The 19,731-nt window shown below is 44.9% G+C and overlaps 1 protein-coding gene across 1 annotated transcript in view; it reads right to left on the bottom strand.

The window, feature by feature from the left end:
- Positions 1-220: 220 nt before the first annotated feature.
- The window catches only part of SLC15A4 (solute carrier family 15 member 4), a 31,213-nt gene continuing 11,702 nt past the window's right edge, over positions 221-19,731 (bottom strand). Inside the window, exons 3-8 of the mRNA XM_017504536.1 lie at positions 17,955-18,123; positions 17,403-17,480; positions 16,799-16,967; positions 8,150-8,305; positions 6,554-6,712; positions 221-1,361 (exon numbers count right to left, since the gene is read on the bottom strand). Coding sequence (XP_017360025.1) covers positions 1,201-1,361; positions 6,554-6,712; positions 8,150-8,305; positions 16,799-16,967; positions 17,403-17,480; positions 17,955-18,123 — 892 coding nt within the window. The 3' untranslated portion in view covers positions 221-1,200. The remainder of the gene's footprint in view (positions 1,362-6,553; positions 6,713-8,149; positions 8,306-16,798; positions 16,968-17,402; positions 17,481-17,954; positions 18,124-19,731) is intronic.

The following is a 19,731-nucleotide window of genomic DNA, read 5'->3' as shown; positions in this document are numbered from 1 at the left end:
CTCCAAATGCTGAAACTATCCTTCAATGCAGAGGAGGCTGAGGGATCAGCAGACCCTGGGACACCCCAGGGCCGTGCAGGAACGTGCCTCCCCACCCCCTTCAGGTTCTGACTCGGGAAGCTCTGTGCCCTTCATGCGACAGGTGACGAATCCTCACGACACCTGTGTGCAGTGCCAAACTAACAGCGACCGAGGACAAACCACACAAATAACCAGCTCATGGATCGCAAATTCGAGATGCTTTTTATAATAAAGTTATGCCAAAAATACAGCAACAAATACAGAAAAATTATTAATGAACATGGAAGTCCCAGATACACGTACATAACAATACAAAAATGTGACCAAACAGTTCAAGTTCACATTTGACACTTTCAGTTGTTTTTAATTACACTATTTCTGTTCAAGAATGTTTTCCTTCCATACAACCATGATCAGTCTTAAGTCTCAATCGTACCAAAATAAAGCTATACATAAGCACTGACTAGATAGGGTATGAAATACCCGTGAGTTGCTCTGTGGCTTGAGATAGGACACATGGTCTCAAATGACACCTATGCATGCCTTGTCTTAAAAAAGAAAAGTAATGTTGATGGTTTAAAAAATAAGTACTTTTGGAAGCAGGAGATGAAATGTGTTTACTACCAGCCTAAATCAAAAAACGTGGCAAGCGCAAAATTGTTCTTATGAAGGAAACCATAAATATGGCATTGATGCAAAATCCTTGCATCTGACCATGCTTTAAAAAAAAAAAAAAAAACCCTCACTTTCCTCAATGTAATTAACAGTTGATTATTTTTTACAGTGAGATCATATTGCTATGGGAAGCAGGCGATACTATTTAAGAAACTGGGATGCCAACTAACATGGGTAGTTTCCCAAGACTTTGCAATCTCCACTTGTGGGTTTTTGTAAAAAAGGGAACCCAGCTACAGGATTCACAGAGACCTTGAATGACAAACAACATACTTGAAATCTGCAGCTCTCCTCCCAGAGGGCCCTGCGTGCCAGGAGACAGGCCGCAGTAAGGCACTTACCTAGCTCCTTTGGATAGAAGGAAAGAAGAAAACAATCCAGGCAACATGCAAGTTTCAGTGAAGTCAGACATTTTGTGGGAATTTAAAGTCTTGCCTGTCCTCAGTGCACCCCTGTCAGTTACTGACGTGTCAGCCTCAGAAACCGCACACAGCCTCAGGGGGGTCAGGCCCGCCCGCCACCGGGCACGCCATTGGCTCTCGATCGCTGATGGTCTCTCTGATGGTCGTATTTCACAGAAACAATGAGGAAAAGCAGGAGAGTAGCTCCTTGAATAGCAGCCAGAAGAAAAAAGTAATAGTTCAAATAGCAGCCATTGATATTACCTGGAGAAAACAAAAGGAGAGCCACAGGTAAGCTGCACTGCTACAGATGTTTTTGAAGACTTTACTATTTAATCTGGTTCCTACTAAGCTTTAACTGGAGTCATAAAAAAAGAAATGAATGTTGTCTCTGTAGTCCAAGATACGCAAGTATCTTCCTTTCAGGACCAATGGAGAAGCTCCCTGAATTGGGTATGTCTCCAGCGGGGGCTCCGGAGGTGGCTCTCTGCAGCCCCCCACCTGCCTCAGCAACCCATCCCTCTCTTCTGCGAGGTAAAAGGAGTAGGTTCCCTGAGGAAATTGGAGGAAAGGCAGCTCCCCAGGACTCAGGAAAATCCCTGCGTTGTCTGCAGAGACACATGAGGTGGTGAAGGGGACAGTGTCGACGCAGAGTGTGCCGTAAGGCAGGCGGCAAGCCTGCAAACCCGGAGCAAGCGGAAACCTGCCAAGCCAGCCTCCGGTGACTGCTAGTCTCCCCACGCCAGAACATCTGGGCCAATTGCAGACATTACCTTCCTGTGCTCTTGCCACCAGAACAAGTGTTAGCAGGTCTGGTGTGGTTTCCTTCCTGCCTTCCCTCGGCCGTGTTCTGCCCCTCAACTACATCAAGGGAACTTCCTCCACTTACACTTATGATTGGCCTGCTATGTATTTCTAAGGAAGGCAGACATGAAGATAACAAGAAAGCGCCCGACCATCTCCTTATCGAATCCTGAGGTGAACGTCTTTGTAACTTGGCTACAGAACCCGTGTGCTTTCTCACATCACAGATCACACTACGACAGAGCCTGAACATCGTGAATTCTGGAGTCACTACCTGGGTCACTGACAGGAAACAACACCCCCAACGCCACCCCCAACGCACCAGGGCCGACAGCTGGGCAATGTATTCCATGTATCAAAGCAAGAGATGAGCTGGTTTCTCAATGTGTCTTAAATATGTCCAGGCTTTAGCATCCTCAAACTGACACAGAGCAGATGCCTCTGCATACTTTAATACTAAGAGTTAGCATACACTGAATACCCAACTCAGTCTCAGGCACGACTGAGGCATTTTACACGCAATGTTTGCATCCCTAGCAGGATGGACAACACAGAGGCTCAGGTGATGGGTCCTGCAGCTCAAGAGATAGGGCTCAAACCCAGGCCTCTGAGATCTCTCTACTCAGTTTCCTCATCCGTAAAATGGGGAAAGCACTGAGGAGCAGCAGTTCAGAAAAGGCGCTCAAGAGGGAGCCTGGACACGGTGGGGCGCCAGCAGCAGGCGTCACGGTCACAATCCCCCTGTCACAAGGTCTGGAGCTGTCCACTCTGCAAACTGGCACTCTCTCCACCAGCGAGCAGTTTAGCAAGCACCAGCTAACATCACCACTGAATGCTGAGACATGGGAAGGATGTGTGTGCAGAAAACGGAAGGATACTGGCTCGTCATGACTGATCATCCAGGATGCGCCCAGGCCAGTCCGCACATCGCCCTGTGCGCTCCACCATGGCTGCTGCTGCCACCATGGCCGTCCCTGCCCCTGCAGCGTGTGCACCACCTACCGCTGGCTGGAAAGCACTGCTGCATGTTTCTGCATGACAAGGTCACAGGCGCATGTGGCCAGCAATGTCACGAGGGAAGTGAGTGCTTTGGAATCAAGTTGCTCCATTTTCTGCTCCTCTTCAAAAGCACTTTCTCATTTGTTTATTTTAAAAAGTGAGACTTCCTTTCTTCCAAAGATCTTTTTAAAGTTGGGTTATTCTGACACTTCCTTTTTCTGTCTGAACATTTAACACATGTTCAACGGTGCATTTATCAAATAAACACAATACAATGCATGTCTGGGCCAGGCACAGTGGCTCACATCTATAATTCCAGCACTTTGGGAGGTAGAGGCAGGTGGATCATCTGAGGCAGGCATTGAAGACCAGCCTGCCCAACGTGGTGAAATTCCATCTCTACTAAAAATATATACATAAAAAAAAAGCTGTGCATGGTGGCGGATGCCTGTAATCCCAGCTACTTGGGAGGCTGACGCAGGAGAATCGCTGGAACCCAGGAGGCGGAGGTTGCAGTGAGCCAAGATCATGCCACTGCATTCCAGCCTGGCCAACAAGAGTGAAACCCCCCCCATCTCAAAAAAAAAAAAACAAAACCCACAAACATCTGTATATTAAGGTCTCACATGTTTTTAAGAAAGCCCATTCACACCAATTACAGAAGATAATAATTTCCTGTGTCTATTGATTTGGAAAGAGTTGCTAACACCCTAAATCCTACCAGACTAAAGTTTTATTTCTTTCAACAGATGTTTTACAATATTCAGTCCTTACCACTTGTCAGGCTCTGTCCTGGGCACTCAGTGGCAATGCAAGCCCCAGCTTCCTGGAGCCTGGCACTGGCTGTCACTGGTATCTCAACATTGGCATTTGATGCTACCAGGATGAGGCTGTCATCAAAATATCAATGACATCATTTTATGTTCCGATTTTGAAAAAGAGTCTCCCCAAATGTAACAGTTACTGAAAACTTCCCAAGCTAAAGCTGGCAGGCCACATGAACTGAAGGCTGTGCTGCCCTGCGGAAGCAGTGATGCAGTCGGAGCCAGAGTGGTGGTGGGGTCTGAGCAGGGTCTGAGCGGTCGCGGTGGCGCGGTCCGGTGGCGAGGTCTGAGCGGTTGTGGTGGTGCAGCTCCAGCCAGCAGGCAGACACACCATGCACCGTCAGGATCTGTCTTAGGGTGGCATTACACAGGGCATTTGGACACACCTATGTCAAAACCTCCTGTGCATTCCTGGGCCTCTTCACAGGCAGAAGGATAATGACATAGGAAGATGGCGAACACTGGGGTTTTTACCAACTGACAAGACAGACTCTTGGGCCCCGGAGGAATGAGCGCACCTGGCCCCCTGGGTCACAAGGGGGACATGCAGGACAGGTATTTACAACAGCCCCACACTGCTAACATCCGGGCGCTCAGTGACAGCGGCATGGATAAATGAAGCAGCGGTACTCAGAAGTACAGGGAGATGCTCACAGACAGAAGTGCTGGGTGAAAGCAGACTGCCACAGCCCAGCACAGGGCAGGCAGGGTAACCTGTGGAAGCAGACGCCGAACAGTGCGGGTTTACCTTGGGTGGGGGGTGGTGGGGGGCAGTAAACTAAGGAGAGACCCAAGGAGGGCTTCCAAAAGATCCTCCATTTAGATCTAGACTGCAAACAGCAAGCTGCATGCTTCAGATCTGAGACCTCTACCATGGTATGCATGTTCTCCCCAGTTTAAATAACACCCATAAAAGGAGCCTGCTGGGAGGGAGGCCTCAGAAACAATGTAACAAAACTCTGGGGACTCTACCTTCATGGTCCTGTGACTTTACAGAAAGCTATTTCCTGTGTCAATCACGAGATGCTGAGGCAGGGACGGGGACCAGGGTGGCACAGACAACCCCGGAACCTGGCCTGAGAGCTGCTGCTCCTTCCAAGAGCACACGAATTCTGAGAGAACGCTAAGGAGTGGGCTTCCTGTGGATTTCCCACGTCACAGCCTTTATTTCTCCACCCAGGATGCCAAGGGCTGCTCGACAGATGAGCCCCAAGTCCCCTTACTGGTGTGAACCCAGGAGGCTGCCACACAACCCAGGGCACACCTGGGGGCTGCTGGAAACACGCCTCCTTCCTGAGACACTTCCCGTCCTTGCAGACAACAGACCCCAGCCTAGCCCAGCACACTCGCCCTGAGTGCACCAACGCAGGGGAGTCCACAACCTGTCAGACAGAAATGATGACTGAAGATAAACTCTGAGATATGAAATTAAGAATGAGGATTAAATGACTAGAAAGCAATAAAAATGACAAAAACAAGCCAATCCTTTATGACACATTTAAAGATAAAAACCAAGAAACAGAATCTTTGTCTTCAGAGCTATGGACTTGAGTCTTGATTTGAAGGAAGTCTGTCCCATGTACCACAAGAGGTCCCGTGACACTCAGAACCCACGAGAATCCTCAGACCTCCCTGTGCAACTGTGTATTACTCCTGGGGCTGTTCATCTTCAGGAGAAAAAATTCTATTTCAAAGGCAATCTACTTTATTATTTTTTTGTTGAGACGGAGCTTTGCTTTTGTTGCCCAGGCTGGAGTGCAATGGCACGATCTTGGCTCACTGTAACCTCTGCCTCCCTGGTTCAAGCAATTCTGCGTCACCCAAATCCACTTTCCCTCTTCAGAGCAAGCAGCCCTCAGCTGGCCATGGAGGTGGTGCCCACAGCCAGAAAACACTGGTGATAACTGTCCACAGCACATTGGTGGCCTCGAGTTCTGGGCCTTATATTAGGGCTCCACAGTCCTATACTAGTGGAAGGACTCTGGGAATTCTGCAATTTCTGTAGAAAAATTCCTAAATGTTCATTAGATTCTCAAGGGGATTTGTAACCTAAAAGTGGCTACATATGACCAGACCAGAGCAAATGCCACAAGATTATACAAGAAAATGTAACAAGGCTCTTTTCATAGCTGAAATATTTACAAAGGAAAAGAAAAAAGAAACCTTCACTTGCTGGGTCCATTTACAAACAATAGTAAACCTGGAGAAAGCAAAACTGATTTTTTATGAGTGGCTCTGTTCACCACTCAAGATGCCACCTACTGGTATTAATTGTAAAAACCCATCATGATTGATCATAAGAAATGTTTATTTTTAAAAGTAACTTACTATCTATCCTTGTCTTGTTCATATCAGAAAAGGGACTGTTAGGAAAAGGCAAAAGTGCACCGCCAAGTTAGGTGGCGGTGAGCCGAGACTGTGCCACTGCACTCCAGCCTGGGCAACAAGAGTGAAACTCTGTCTCAAAAAAAAAAAAAAGAGAGAGAAAGGGAAACCTGTGGTGCAGGTCCGGCTGCCTCATGAAGATGCGCTGGATGGGGGCGGCGACGGCGCTGCGCAGCCCAGGGCATTCCCATAAGAAGCAGTGGGCGCAGCAGCTGCTCGCTGGGCTGTGGCCGGGCAGGCCTGGGCCTGGGATGCGGAGGGAAATTTGCTTATCTCTTGAAAACTGTTACTGATGCAGGTAAACCACAGTGCAGTGAAAGGAGTGTGGACAGGCAGCTTGGGACAGGCCCATCCACGTGAAAACACCTCTGCTCACTCATCCCGTCAGTCCCCACGCCTCCCCTCACTGGCTCTTTTCAACAGGGACAGGATGCTGGCTCTTACCAAAGTCTGTGTGGCTGCTCATCCACCCGATGGCTTTGATGGATACCAGTGCCAGCAGTCCAGAACCCACGAATGACCCGACACCGGAGAAGAAAAAGAACAAGCCCATTATGGCACTCTGCATGGACTTGGGGGCAGCTGAGTATGCAAACTCCAGGCCTGAGAAAAGAAGAGGGAGGGTTGTTTTTGTTAAAGGAGCACTGGAACACATGGTATCAACACTTTTGCCTAACATGACAAAGGAAGCACGGGGTCTTTTAGGGACTGAGTCCTGCAGACAGGCACAGCCTCTTTCCTACTAGGAGGACGATGCTTACTGGTCATCAAGAAATCAGTGGCGACAGGCCAGCTGTCATTCTCCTAGCCATAGGGACAATTCCTAACACATTTAATGAGCAGAAAGTTAAACTCCTTGCTCTCAAGCTTAAAGGTGTGATTTGTTGGCTCTTAGACTTTTGTGTTCCTTAAAGAGATTAAAGAAAATATTGTCCTATATTGTCAAGGAATGGGAGCTTGAAAACAAGTACATACACTAAACTGGGAAATCTACGTAAGGATTCTATTTCAAAGGCAATCTACTTTCTTATTTATTTATTTATTTTTTTTGCTGGGAAGGAGTTTTGCTCTTGTTGCCCAGGCTGGAGTGCAATGGCATGATCTTGGCTCACTGCAACCTCTGCCTCCCTGGTTCAAGCAATTCTCCTGCCTCAACCTCCCAAGTAGCTGGGATTACAGGTACATGCCAACATGCCTGGCTAATTTTTTGTATTTTTAGTAAAGACAGGGTTTCACCATGTTGGCCAGGCTGGTCTCGAACTCCTGACCTCAGGTGATCCACCTGTCTCAGCCTCCCAAAGTGCTGGGATTATAGGTGTGAGCAACCGTGACAAAGGCAATATACTTTAAAATTATTTCGGCAAGTCCATCTATAAATTTGTGATAACTAGACATGGATATGTGCAGTGTGTTCTAAACAGAAGCCCATTCCGTTGTGATTTATTCCCTTTACAAATTCATTGGCCAATTCTGCCTAAGTTGCCTCAAGTGAAAACCACCTGACTACTGCCCACACATCCATCCACCACTGCTTGTAACTAATCTTCTTCTGTCTCACTCTTAGCAGCCAGACAGATCTGCCCAGAATACATTTGTTCAACCACTATAGGATCTCACTAATAGGGGAAGGGAGGCCTGTGAGAACATGTTTCTAAAAATTAGATCTGCTTCCTTATGTGCATCTAAATGAAGTGCACTGAGAGCTGTGAGCTCAGCCCGGCCACCACGGCAGCAGCTGAGGGCTCTGCTGGGAACTATCCAACCAGACTGCTTTCTTCTTCTCTGTCCCATGGCACTGATAGAGTAGTTAACAAACTTTCGTGAAAATATTTTGTGATACTGTTTTTACACCAAGAAAGGAGAACCTCAGCATAGGGGTTAGTATTTATTTACCAATTCATATTCTAAACCACACTCTGCCAAAAACTACAGAAGTGCTGTGTTGTTCTTATCTCAACATACTCCAACAATACAGTAAGAACGCCAGAGCGCTCATGCGTGTGCCTGGACTCAGACACCGCCAACACTCAAGGTCCTCACCTGCGATGCTTGCAAAGATCTCACTGATCCCAATCAGCACGTACTGCGGCACCTGCCACCACAGCGGCAGATCGGCAGCATGGTAGACGACGTTGCCGATGGTCTGATTGATGGTTTTCTCTTTAACAAGGTTCAGCCTTTTACTTTCCAAAATTCCTAGAATTCAAAAGTAGGTTAGTGTAATATTCATTTATTAACATTTACAATTAATCTGAAAAACTGATGTTTGCTACAAGACTTTGTAGCAAACCTGATTCTGATGCATGAAAGGACCATGTCTAATCACAGCTGCCCCCAGGGCTAAGGGGCTCCCAGCCTTCAGCCTCCTAAGTGGGCTGAGTGGAGGTCATATCAAAGCACACCTACTTCACTTCAGCTTTTTATAGCATCTTATGTAAAATCAGATGTTCAATGTGTTTTATTTCGTCATCAAATATCTGGATTGCTCACTCACACCTGTTCTGTCTCTTGCAAAGGGGAGGAGGAGAAAGTTAAACAGTCCAACTGCAGAACGAATAGCAGTGCTATCTATTTCCCCTAGCAGCAGGTAATGTTGAGATGTTTTCCCAATCACAGTGATAGATCTAAGGTGATCCACTGATTTATTATTTTAACAACAAATGATGATGATGATATTGGTGTCCTTGCATAGGGGAGGTTAATCTTTGCCACAAATTAAGCTGACTTCCCAAACCTACCTCTGCTCTCAGCAGCACTGAGATCTCACTGCAGGTACAGGGTAAGTTACTGGTCACCTACCAAGTGTAACAGAAAGACACGAGGAAAGCACGGGCAGAAGCTGCTACTTTATAAACAAAATTAACCAATGGAAATAAAGTCTAAAAGCATCTATTTGCCGGTCCACGTCCTTAGATTAAAGATATCACTAAGCTTTATTTTATAAAAAACACTTTTATTGCAAATTAGGCCACAGACCCTAATATTTAAAGCATATGTAAAGAATGTTTATTTTAAAACATGAGTATGAAGAAAAGCAAAGTTCTGGTCAGAGGACAATGGAATGAAAATATTTAAAATGTCCCATCTAAAACCTGAGCATGAGAAAGCACCGAGCTCTGATTCACAGGGAGATGAGAAGATAAACTCTGGACTTTCCACCCCTCGAATCTCAACTGAAATGCCAAACAAGGTGAAAACATTCCCAAGGATGAAGGCAGAGAGAGACCTTCGAGCCAACCCACAGCTTACTTCCATCAGAAAACCTGTAGCCCCACCCTGGAAGAGCATCAGGGGAAACCCAACCCTTCCACCCCGCCCTCCACTGGAGAAACATAAACGCAGCCCCAGGCAAGGAGAGCAAACTATTTAGAGCTTTCAGTTGCTCCGGAAAGGGGCATCTGAGGACGTCTTAATCAGGCAAGGCTGCAGCGACAATAGGGACTGTCCTCAAATGACAGACTTCCTCCCCGACAGGGCAGCTGACAGCAACCACAGCTCTGTGCCCCTAGGCCTGCCATCAGTGCTCTCAAACGCCAAGGATGAACTGTGCAGCACTGGCTTCCCCTGGACACCCCAGGTCCCCAGCTCCCACCTGCTCCCCTGGGACCACAGCTGACTGTACTGGTACGCAGCCCCTGAATGGGAACAGAACCAATGCAACTCAAGCAGAAATTCAGGTGTATTTTGGAAATAAACACGAAAGCCGAATACCATGTTTCTCCTTCACAGGGAAGGAGAGCCTCAGGGTGACACTTGTCAGGGGGTGTGACAAGGGAAGTCTACTCACGGGGACAATAAGTAGATTTCATCATCTGAATGGGAACGATACTACTACTGCTACTGGCATAGTTCTAGCAGAAAACTTACCTTATTATTCAAGAAAACACAGACTCTGAAGACTAAGGATGAAATGGTAAAAAAGGAATTAAGGGGATGTTGGCTTAAGAGAGACACAAATGATAAGATCAAGAATTAGAAGAAGAGGAAATGAGAAAACAAGTAAGTCTAATTATTGGTGAGGCTGTTAGAGAGGAGCAGTGGCAGAAGCACGTGCACAGCCAACGCTGCGGAAACCTGGATCGGGATGGGAGCCCCCCGACGCCAGCGAGGCGGAGAGGCAGAGCCACGGGGAAAGTGACTCTGCCTGGGAACAAGTGAGGGTCCTGGAGAGACTAGGGCAGGCTGAAAAGCAGCAGGGTTCAAGCTGAGTGACCGTGATGTGGCAAGGGGGCACCCAGTAAAAATGAGCCTGTGATGCAACACTGGGATAATCAGCACAACAGTTGGGATAAATGAGCCAAATCCTTTAGATGAAAGTCATCCACCTCTATCAGCTGAAACAACAGAAACAAAACTGAACGTAATGGCTAAGACACAGAACTAAAATGTAAGATAACCCAAAGATTATAAATAAAGGAGAGGACAGGCCAGAATGTATCAGACAAACAATCATAAAGGGAAGAGGTGGCCGGGCGTGGTGACTCATGCTTGTAATCTCAGCACTTTGGGAGGCTGAGGCGGGTGGATCAGGAGATCAGGACCAGCCTGGCCAACATGGCGAACCCTCGTCTCTACTAAAAATACAAAAGTTAGCCAGGCGTCGTGGCAGACGCCTGCAATCCCAGCTACTCAGGAGACTGAGGCAGGAGAATTGCTTGAACTCAGGACGCAAACGTTGCAGTGAGCTAAGATCGCGCCACTGCGGCAACAAGAGCAAGAAGACTCCGTCTCAAAAAAAAAAAAAGGGAAGAGGTGACAATAAAAAATACCAAGAAGAGAGAAAAAGAATAAAAAAACAAAATAACCAATAGGTGTCATGTAAGAATTGTTCCTTGTGTGAGGAGCCACCTTTGTTGACTGATTTACAGACAGCACCTAATTTATTATTCACATTAAGCCGGAAGAGAAATAACGCAAGCTCCTTTGGAGATGAGGAAAATGACACTTTGAGACAATTCACAGAGCAGAGGCTGGGCTTCACACCTGGCTCTCAACAATGCCACATCTGCAACCTTCCAACCCAAGGGCTATTTCACTGTGGATGACACACAGAATCCAGAGTAAATACAAATCATGATCTTTAATGTTAATTAAAATACCATCAAGCTGCTAGGGTCTAACAGGAATACACTTCTTTTCGTCCTTGTCAGAACAAGTAGACAAAAACATTATGGCTTTATTTGGCATAAAGGTCACAAACTACAGACACGACTAGAAACCCAGGCCCCAGACTGACTTCATGATGAGTAATTCTTGAGGCCTACAGCATGCCAGGGACACCTCAGGAATCAGACAGACACGAAGTCCGGGGCCCTCATGGAGCTCCGTTCTGACAAGCTTGTTTCAAGCCCACATGATGTTTTACAAAGTGTTTGGACAGGACCTGCCTGTGCCTTCCTATTCACCACAGACCCACTGTCTTATTCTTGGACACGCACTCACCCATATGGCCTTCAGGCCCCTTGCCAGTACTGGAGTTTAAGTTAGGATCTAATTAATATCATTGGTAATATTATAATACATGAATCATCCTACTCACCTACAACATTTTTAGAGAGTGATATTTGGCCATAGAGGAAGCCTCATCGGCCAGACTAGAGTGCAAGGCCACAATCTCGGCTGACTGCAACCTCCACCTCCTGGGTTCCGGCAGTTCTTCAGCCCCAGCCTCCCAAGTAGCTAGGATTACAGGCATACACCACCACGCCCAATTAATGCTTGTATTTTTAGAAGATTTGGGCTTTCGACACATTGGCCAGGCTGGTCTCAACCTCCTGGGCTCAAGTGTTTCACCAGCCCCAGACTCAATATCTTAATCCTTTAATTAGAAAACAGCAAACTGGGCTGGCCATGGTGGCTCACGGCTATAATCCCAGCACTTTGGGAGGCTGAGGTGGGCAGATCACCTGAGGTCAGGAGTTCATGATAAATGGGCAACGATAAACTTTAAACTTAACTGTGAGCTACTAGTGGCAGTCCCATTAAAATTAAAGATCAGACGAACACTGACTCAAAGAAAGAGAGGAAGAGAGAAAATTATTATAAAGACAGATAAAGAAACTATATTATTTGAAGCCAAAGAGTGGCCATTTGAAAATAGTTCATTGAAACTCATGGAATTTTATAAAATACCACCTATGAGGAACCAAAAATACATAAAAGAGCAATAGACTTAACATAAAAGATAGAGAACCTAAAGAAAAGTATAAAATGTTGCAAGATTCCATACATAAAATTACAGAATTTTCTTTTTTTTTTAAAGACGAGTCTCACTCTGTCACCCAGGCTGGAGTGCAATGGCGCGACCTTGGCTCACTGCAACCTCCACCTCCTGGGTTTAAGCAGTTCTTGTGCCTCAGCATCCCAACTAGCTGGGATTAAAGGCACATACCACCATGCCTGGCTAACTTTTGTATTTTCAATAGAGATGAAGTTTCAATATGTTGGCCAGGCTGATCTCAGGTGATCCACCCATCTTGGTCTCCCAAGGGGAAATTTTTTAAATGGGAAAAATAGTCATAAGCTAAGATATAAAAATTTAAAATCCTTAAACAATCATGATCTATTATATAACAACACAAAAAAGAAAACCTGTTAGAAAAATGGGAACACAAACCGTACACGGAATATAACCATGCACAGTTATACTCTGTAGGGATCCAGTTGGACCATGACCCACCTGAGATGATAGAGTTTGAGAAATTTTGGGTAAGAATCTTAAACATCACTAATAACATGTTAAAACAATAATATGCCATTTTTCAACCCTTCAACTAAGAAAAGATTAACAGAAAACAAATCAGTACTGGTAAGGATGCCAGGAAACGAGAATTCTACACACGACACTCGCCCCACCATTCTCACATCCAGTAGGTGACACTCAGCAAACAGTAAGACAAGTGCATATACGCTTATGAATAAGGGTGATGACAGAGTCTTGTTTGAAATAAGAATAAACTGGAATCAAACATCCTGAGTAAGAAGAGTGATGTTTTAATTTTTTTTTTTTTTTTTTGAGACGGAGTCTCGCTCTGTCACCAGGCTAGAGTGCAGTGGCACAATCTCGGCTCATTGCAACCTCTGCCTCCTGGGTTCCAGCGATTCTCCTGCCTCAGACTCCCGAGTAGCTGGGACTACAGGCGTGCACCACCACACCCAGCTGATTTTTGTATTTTTAGTAGAGACGGGGTTTCACTATGTTGGCCAGGATGGTCTCGATCTCTTGACCTTGTGATCCACCCGCCTCGGCCTCCCAAAGTGCTGGGGTTACAGGCGTGAGCCACCGCACTCAGCCTAAGAGTGCTGATTTTTAAAACTGATATAACATTCAAAAACAAAATATGGTATAATTATTAGAAAGCACAATTTAAATGTAACAACTAATGATATGGGAAAACGGTAAGCATTCAGTAAACAAAAACAGGTCATAAACTGAGAGGAGTTTGTTCCATTCCTGTTTTAAAGTAAGCAATTTGAACATACCCAGAAAATGTTCTAGGAAGATACAAAAACAGCTGCAGTGGTCACCTCTGGATGGTGGGATCATGGATGAAGCTAAGCCTCGTTTTGTATCTATTTTTAATGACCATAAGTTGAATGTATAAGTTTTAAAAACTTGCTGTAGATGAGTGGTTTTCAACTCTTCTAATGAAAGCTACAACCTTTTTCCCTGAGAAAGGTCCTCAGTTGATTCTGCCTCAATTTCCGGATGTCCATCCATGCTCTGAAGCCCAGGAGTGACTCCTGCCTAACAACAGCTGTGGTTAACACAGTCCCCACGACACAGAAAATGGGGAAGAGCAGACCACCAGGTATAGTGATTCAGGTGGATCACCCACCCACCTGGGAAGATGGAAGGGCCTGCTACCTTCCTGTAAGACAATTCAGCCACATGCACCACAGGCCTTAATGTGATCCAATGACTATACTTCTTGGGATTTAAGAAGGTAAGTAAAAACATTTCACTGTAACGATTACTCAAACAGTTCAAACTAGAATCCAAAACAGCCGACAGTGAAGGAATGCACCTCAGTGTCTCACATGAAAGAATATTAATGATACAGTTTTTCATAAGCAGGTTACAGAGGACAGTATAAGCATAAGTCATACATCATGTACTTTTATAATTTCCCACCTATTTACACAATGTTATTAGAGGGTTTCCTTGGGTGGTGGAATCTTGAGTGTTTCCGATTGTGTCTGTGTGTGCATATGTGTAGTTTACGGCTCACACGCTTTTGGTCCTCTTCTTGCCATTGATAACTTTTATTATACTTTTGTAGCTTTCTTACATTTGATTTTTCTTAGGCTCTGATCAGCTTACACAATAGAATTCTGCTTTTGCAAAACCATAAAAGATGCATGTGCACAGACACAAACAAGACCAACAGCACATAACAGTAGTGAGCAGCTCTAAGGACACAGTGGGTCTTCATTCTCTCCTTCACGCTTCTAAGGTTTCTTCTTCTCCAATGAGCATCTTTTTACTCTTGTAATTTAAGAACACATACACAATGTTTTAAGGTGAAAAATTAAATCTAACAAGTTAACATACTTTTTTTCTTAAGCTGAGCAGAAGCTCCTTGGACCTGCGCAATGTGCATCTGAAGATCTTTAGAGAAAACGTGGCCTCCGCCAGGCACGGCAGTAAGTGGAAGACCGTGATTGATTAAGGGTGTAGGGGGTTAAGCATTAAAATTTTAGTTTGCTAGGATGGCTTCAAGTCTCTACTCAAAGATTATTAACATCCCTACATAATACTCACTAGAGGTGGGAATGAAACCGCATCAAACATGGGCAGCTGTTTATATTAAATTTAATAAATTGTACTCATGTCAAATTATAAGATATATGTAACTCTTCGCAACTACTGATGGTTAAAGCTTCTTTCTAATATTGGGTCACTTGGCAAAGAAAGCCTTTTTAAGAACGCAAACGTGCTGTGTGTTTTCCACTTCTGTGTCACCAATTCAGAGGGTCTGGGGCTGCTGCAGTCACACGAGGTCAGGGCGCCTGCCTCCCCACAGGCGCCAACACTCACTAAGAAGGCAAGCACGGTGCCCAGGCCGCTGACTCTCGTCAGTGAGCACTGGACTTCATCTATTGTGTATTCTGCCAGCACTTTTTAAAGACAGAACAGACGGAGTGTGCGATGGGGAAATCTCATCAGTGACTCGTCTGGCACTTGTTTCCTTCACAAGCGCAAATAGAAACCACCAGAATGGCCTGCATGACTCTCAAGGCAGCCCACAGAAGCGATTCAGCCATTTATGAAACTGAAATAGAGGATGTTAGGGAAGGAGCCCAAACCAAGTATCTACTGGAAAAGCCTCTGGAGACCAAGGACATTTTCTTTCCCACAGAGAGGGAACAAGGACTCCCTTCTTTGGCATCAACCAGTGTGGTGACAGGGCACAGACACAGGGGGAGAGAGAGGTCTGACGCCAAAGCTGGGCCTGCGCTTTGGGGAGATAGGACAGACAGGCAGACAGTCTCCAGCGCAAAGACTGTTCCTGCAGACAGCCCATCGGCGTGCGCACTCCACTGACTGCAGCCGGCACCAAGAGCCCTGCAGTGATTCAGCTCTTCTCTGCCCATGCTTATTTCCCCATGTGCCACAGCTCTGGGAGAGAAGATGAATTATAAAGAAAGCACACGGTAGAAACTTCATTCAGTCACAACCTCACTTTAATTAACTATTTGAACAAAAGAAAATGCAATCGTCTTCTAAAATGTCCCAGTCTCTAGAATAGAGATTTCTTAAGCCCAGGGACTAATTTCTTAAAATCTATTAAGTACTGTATCAATATGTTCAGTCTGGCAAAAGCAGATGAAGGCTGCTATGGAGGCAGCATTGTCTGAGAATATTAAATTCCACTTCAGCAGCGCTTAACACTGAAGTCCTCATAACAGCAGATAATATATAGTTGATTCAAGAATATCAAGTTTTTCTTATTATGTAACTAAGGTATTTTATCATTCAATAATTTTCAAATATTAATGAAGGAAGAGCTCCAAAATAATTGAGAAAGTCAGCAATACCCAGCTTTATCAGCAAAAGATGAACAACTCATTTCAGAACATACAAATTATGAAAACAGAATGGAAACCCTTAATAGGATAACTCTCCTCATCAGAGTTTAGAGACTTTGGCATTCGTTCTTATCAGGTTGATTTGTAGGGGGAGGAGACGCTTCCCATGAGCCCATAACAATCTAGAAACATTTTTGTTACCAGAAAAATGCATGCAGAATTTTACAAAAAAATTCAAAGGACTCACAGGCACCCTGACACTTGTTAATAAACCCAAGGTTAGTAATCAGAAGGTGCAATTCTCATCCTTGAGAATTATATAGTACCTTTAATTTATAAAAATGCATCTATTCAGCATTCAATAGTCTAATTCTAAATCAGTAGGTAGAGAACAAGCTTCCTTGAACTCAGTCCAAAAGTCACTTTTCAGAGAAGTTCAATGGTTTTAGTACCAGAAGAAATAGGATATATCCTTAAGAAAATATCTTAAAGTTTAAAGAATCAGTGGTGTCAAATAACTGATACACATCCTCTTTTACAGATAGGCATAGGCACCTCCTGAGCAGCGTGAGGCATGACCAGGTGTGAACACTAAATTCTGAATCCACAACTGCCCAAGTCAGGCCTGAGGAGAAACCAAACAGAAACACTTCTTACCTGCAGCAAAGGCCGAGCACATGACAAAGAACATGCCCACAGCAATCCTCTTCAAGGAGGACGGGAGCAGGCCGTTCCTTCTCAAAATGGGATCGACCAGTTTGTCCTTCACAGGGATGAGCAGGAGGATAAGCACAGCATCAAACATGGTCAGCCAGGCTGCAGGGAGCTGGGGTGAAACACAGGAGGCGTTTAGTCCCCTCTAATACAGGTCATCCCCTGTCTTGGGAACAAACATCTCAATGGGAGAAATGCATATAAAGAACAGCTCCTCTCCAAGGTACAACCTCTTCAGTTTAGAGACGATGAAACTGGGAAAAGATTTATTTCTCAAGGAATCTGCATTTGCTTTTCTGTGCCTTGAGGGGAAAATAATCAGGTGAAAAATACTAACTAACGTTTAACTGATGTTGGTCAACCTAATCTTGTCAATGATACAACCAATGAAAAAATATTCTCTAAAATAAGTAAAAACTCTATTTCAGTAACAGTGCTTTTTTGTTTGTGCTGATAGCATTTATAAAACATTTACAGTTGGTAAAAGGAATCAATTTATTATATAAGCCCAAAATGACAATTTTCAGATCATTACAATTGTTCTTACCGTGTGAGGAGTGGTTGTAATATTTGAAATTTCTGGAATCCTCAAATGAAGACTCTGCAAAACATATGTTGTCTGCATCTGGGTATAAAAAGCAGTATTATTACATGTGAACCACCTGTGCTGCTTTCAGACACTCTTAAGCATCCTGTCCCTCCCCTAAACTAGACTCTGAGATGCGACACAGCAGTGACTCCCAGGAACAGACAATGGCTTAAGTTTGAAAACAGACAAGTCAACGATCTGGTGATTGTAAAGTCCTCTGGAGATCGATTTTGAAAAAGAATGCCAGTTATCCACAGGAGATACTACATTAACAAGAGGGGCCTGGAAAACCAGAAGCATACCTGCTCTCAGCTTCTTTTTCAGAAAGGCTTTAAAAATATTTAAAGCAGCCAAAATGACTCCATAACTAAAAACGAAAATTCCAAGATTCCACAGACTCATGGAAAAAAAATCATCTGGTCCTAACTACTTTAAAAATGGCCAAAACAAGTGCTAGGGCAAGACTTCATAGGAAGATAAAGGAAATTGAACCTGTTTGTCACCACTCACTTGGAAATACACTGTCCAGTAAGGTATCAAAGCCAAGAAAACAGGGACAATCTTGACCAGAGCCTTCACATCTTCCACTTTCTCTTCTGTAAATGGCCCTCCATGAGACATCTTACATGAATCAAACAGACTTTGTTTAGAAGATTGCTGAAAGACTCCAATGCCTTCACTTTGGGAAATAAAATGAAGGAATTAGTTTTCTTCCCCTCCCAGCAATCAGTTATTTGGTCACAAATTACGTTTGGAGGTAGGAAAGCAGCTCACTGCATGGAATCTGCTTCAACTCATTCCATCACTCACTAAATGTACACACCAAACACAGCTACCTACTTCTAAGTGTCACAGAATGGACCAAAACAGCTGACAAAGGGACTTTCTAGTCAAATTACAATTGCGTGGCTGGAAGATCTGTGATGACAGTCTGAACCATGGCTGAGCTCAGCCCCAGCGGTGCTGCCAGCTCGGCTGTCTCTGAGTGCGGACAGCCTGCAGCTCCACCTGACACTGGGAAGGACACCGGCCATGCCACTGGATTACACGTGAAAAAATGCACTGGATTGTGTCAATTTTTAATTAGCTAATTTATCAAATACCGAGACCTGACAGCCAATACCAATGCTGCTAATAAAACCCTGCTGGCTTAAACTGAGTCACGGCAGGACTGAGGCAGGGTTCTATTCTTGGAGGAAAGCTGTCGGCTCTTGGCTAAAGGAACAGCTGAGCGGGAGGGCAGTGATGGTGGTGATGAGAGGAAGATGTCCCCGGCTCTGTTCCGAGTGCAGGAAACGGGAAGTGCCGAATGCACTGTGCCCTACGTGCTCCCTCAGTAACGGTGCAGTGTTCAAACTCCTCAGGGCCCTATTGCACGGAGGAGGACACCTGGGCACAGAGAATGAGAAGGGTGCCCGAGGTATGGCCAGGACTTGGACCCAGGCAGTCTTGGCTTTAGAGCCTGAGGCCCTGACCTCCGCAGGACACCCCTGCGCCTCCACTCCCTGCCACTGCCCTCACGTCTGCCGGTCACAGCAGGAATATGGACTTGGCATTCCCGGCTCTTGTACTAGCAAGCTTCACTTACTCACTCTGGGTCTGCTTCATTATTTAGAAAATGAACAGGCCCCACTAGAGAGCTCCACCCTCTCTCCCAGCTCCAAAACACTCTAATGAGGAGTGGGCACCAAGGATCTCAGGGGTAAAATGGGAAAACAAAGTGTACATTATTCTCTAAAGCCAGAAGTAACTGGAGAGAGTTAAGTCCCATTAAGATTGCGTTTAACTGCGGGAAGCCAGTAGAAATGGCACCTGTCCACTTTCTAGTTTATCAACTCATGTCCTGTTTTACTATGATGCCACTATTTTAAATTCTTTTATCTTATAAAGTCAACATTTTAAGTCTGGACATTCAGAGGGGGGAAAAAAGGGCTGAAAACTATAACTTAATATTTTAGTCAAATTTTGGACCAGAGAACTAATTCGATCCAACAAATATTGATCGAGTACCTGCTGCGGGCCCTGCATTGCTCTACCTGGGGGCTGGGGACAAGGGAGTACATTTTTAAGAGAGAGGGCACCTGTCCTGATGGTCTTAGTCTAGTGGGGGAAAATAATCAGAAACAAAAACACCCAAAAGTGAAAATAAATTCCAAAGACATTATAAATACTCTCACCTGAAAACATTCTTAGCTTCAGGTACTATGTTTTTTTTTCCAAAAAAGGAAATTAAAAGTCTTTTTGTACCTAACACAGATACTATCAGTGATTTACCACATCATACTAA

Source organism: Cebus imitator, unplaced genomic scaffold (genome assembly GCF_001604975.1).
Source record: "Cebus imitator isolate Cc_AM_T3 unplaced genomic scaffold, Cebus_imitator-1.0 Scaffold323, whole genome shotgun sequence".
NCBI lineage: Eukaryota > Metazoa > Chordata > Mammalia > Primates > Cebidae > Cebus > Cebus imitator.
This window is presented reverse-complemented; position numbering and strand designations above follow the sequence as displayed.